Source organism: Stegostoma tigrinum, chromosome 12, assembly GCF_030684315.1.
Source record: "Stegostoma tigrinum isolate sSteTig4 chromosome 12, sSteTig4.hap1, whole genome shotgun sequence".
In the NCBI taxonomy this organism is placed as follows: Eukaryota; Metazoa; Chordata; class Chondrichthyes; order Orectolobiformes; family Stegostomatidae; genus Stegostoma; species Stegostoma tigrinum.
Window position 1 is genome coordinate 19,873,201 of NC_081365.1, and position 1,743 is coordinate 19,874,943.

The following is a 1,743-nucleotide window of genomic DNA, read 5'->3' on the forward strand; positions in this document are numbered from 1 at the left end:
CCAAAGCTTGGCTAAAAAAAAAACGCAAGGTGGGTTTAAAGGAATGCCTCAAAGGAGAAAAACAATTTGGAATGGCAGGGGGATACAGGGAGGACAGTCCACAGCTAAGCAACTAAAGGCACAGCCACCAATGGTCATGCAGTTGAAATCAGGGATCCACAAGGAATCAGAATTCCAACAGCATATGTACCTCAGGCTGTTGTGGACCTGGAGGAGGATGTAGAAATAGGGCAGACAGAAGTTACAACGGGAATGAAAACAATGATGTCAGTTTCAAAATTAAGTGTGTTCAACCAGTTGAGGCAAAGAAAAGGAACACAGTACGCACTAAGGATGATGAATTGAAGGCATGGCCGTACTGGAAAGTTTTGAAAGTGAGTAAACATACATTAAAAGGAAAACAATTAACTTTTCATGTCCTAGAGATAATGGGAACTGCAGATGCTGGAGAATCCAAGATAATAAAGTGTGAAGCTGGACGAACACAGCAGGCCAAGCAGCATCTCAGGAGCACAAAAGCTGACGTTTCAGGCCTAGACCCTTTTACTACTGTTTACAAATCCACTTATAAGAGATTTTTCTTAAAACAATGCGTGCATTCAGATGTAATGTTTCCTTGCTACCTCACTCACAAATTAATAAGCAAATGAGCAATATTCACTTGCATAAATCTTGATAAGATACACTCGGTAACTTTTAATATTTCATTATTGTTAACAGGTTTTACGAGAAGAGAGTGCATTCGCAGGAAAACTGGTGCTGCTGTTATATCTAATAACTATAGACAAAGAAGCAAAATGGCTCACATGGGAATTCAGATCATTGGGTTTTCTCTGGGCCTCCTTGGCCTATTTGGAACATTGATCACCACTATCCTACCACATTGGTGCAGAATAGCACACATGGGTGCTGATATCATCACGGCTATGGAATTCACAAAGGGACTTTGGATGGAATGTGTCTGGCAAAGTACTGGCATCTACCAATGTCAAGTCTATTGTTCACAGCTGGCGTTGCCTCCACACCTGCAGGCAGCTCGTGCCATGATGGTAATTTCCTGTTTGCTTTCTGTTTTAGCCACTTTCTTTTCTGTCATGGGTATGAAATGCACCATGTGCTTCAAGGATCCTCTTCAAAAATAACATTGCCATAACTGGAGGAATATACTATATCCTTGCTGGTATCATGTGTCTCATTCCAGTGTCATGGTCAACAAATGACTTAATTCGAGACTTCTACGACCCAATGAATCCATCCAGAATCAAATATGAAATGGGAGAAGCTTTATACATTGGCTTTGTGGCAATGAGTGTGACACTTATTGGAGGGGTTTTGCTTTGTCTGCCCAGTCCTCAGCAAAGGAATAGTAGGCGTAATGAACAACAGCCTTCATTTTCACAGCCTGCAACTGAGTATAGGCTACCGATTGTTTATAAGGGCAACACAATTTCTCAAGCATCAGCCTCACATAGCAGTTACCGTTTACAAGATTATGTCTGAAATGTTGCAAAGAGGGACTTGAATTTAAACTTTTCTTTGTTAGAAATAAAACATGTACAGGAGCGTTCTAGATCAATGGAAGAACTCAGCAGCTTCATTTAGCAGTACGTTTTGTGAAGAATTTACTTTGTGTAAAAAATGTACATTTCAGTATACTGTAAATTTGTCTTTTTGTGGACAATGTGCTCATTTGGATCTTTGCACTTAAATGCTCAAAATGAATCCTAAATTACAGGGAATGAA

The 1,743-nt window shown here is 40.0% G+C and overlaps 1 protein-coding gene across 1 annotated transcript; it reads left to right on the forward strand.

Annotated features, from left to right (window-relative positions):
* The first annotated feature begins 797 nt into the window (after nt 1-797).
* On the forward strand, nt 798-1,500 carry LOC125457012 (claudin-14-like). The gene is given in 2 exon segments (XM_048540687.2): nt 798-1,129; nt 1,131-1,500. Coding segments are annotated over 2 exon segments (702 nt in total).
* Nucleotides 1,501-1,743: the final 243 nt, after the last annotated feature.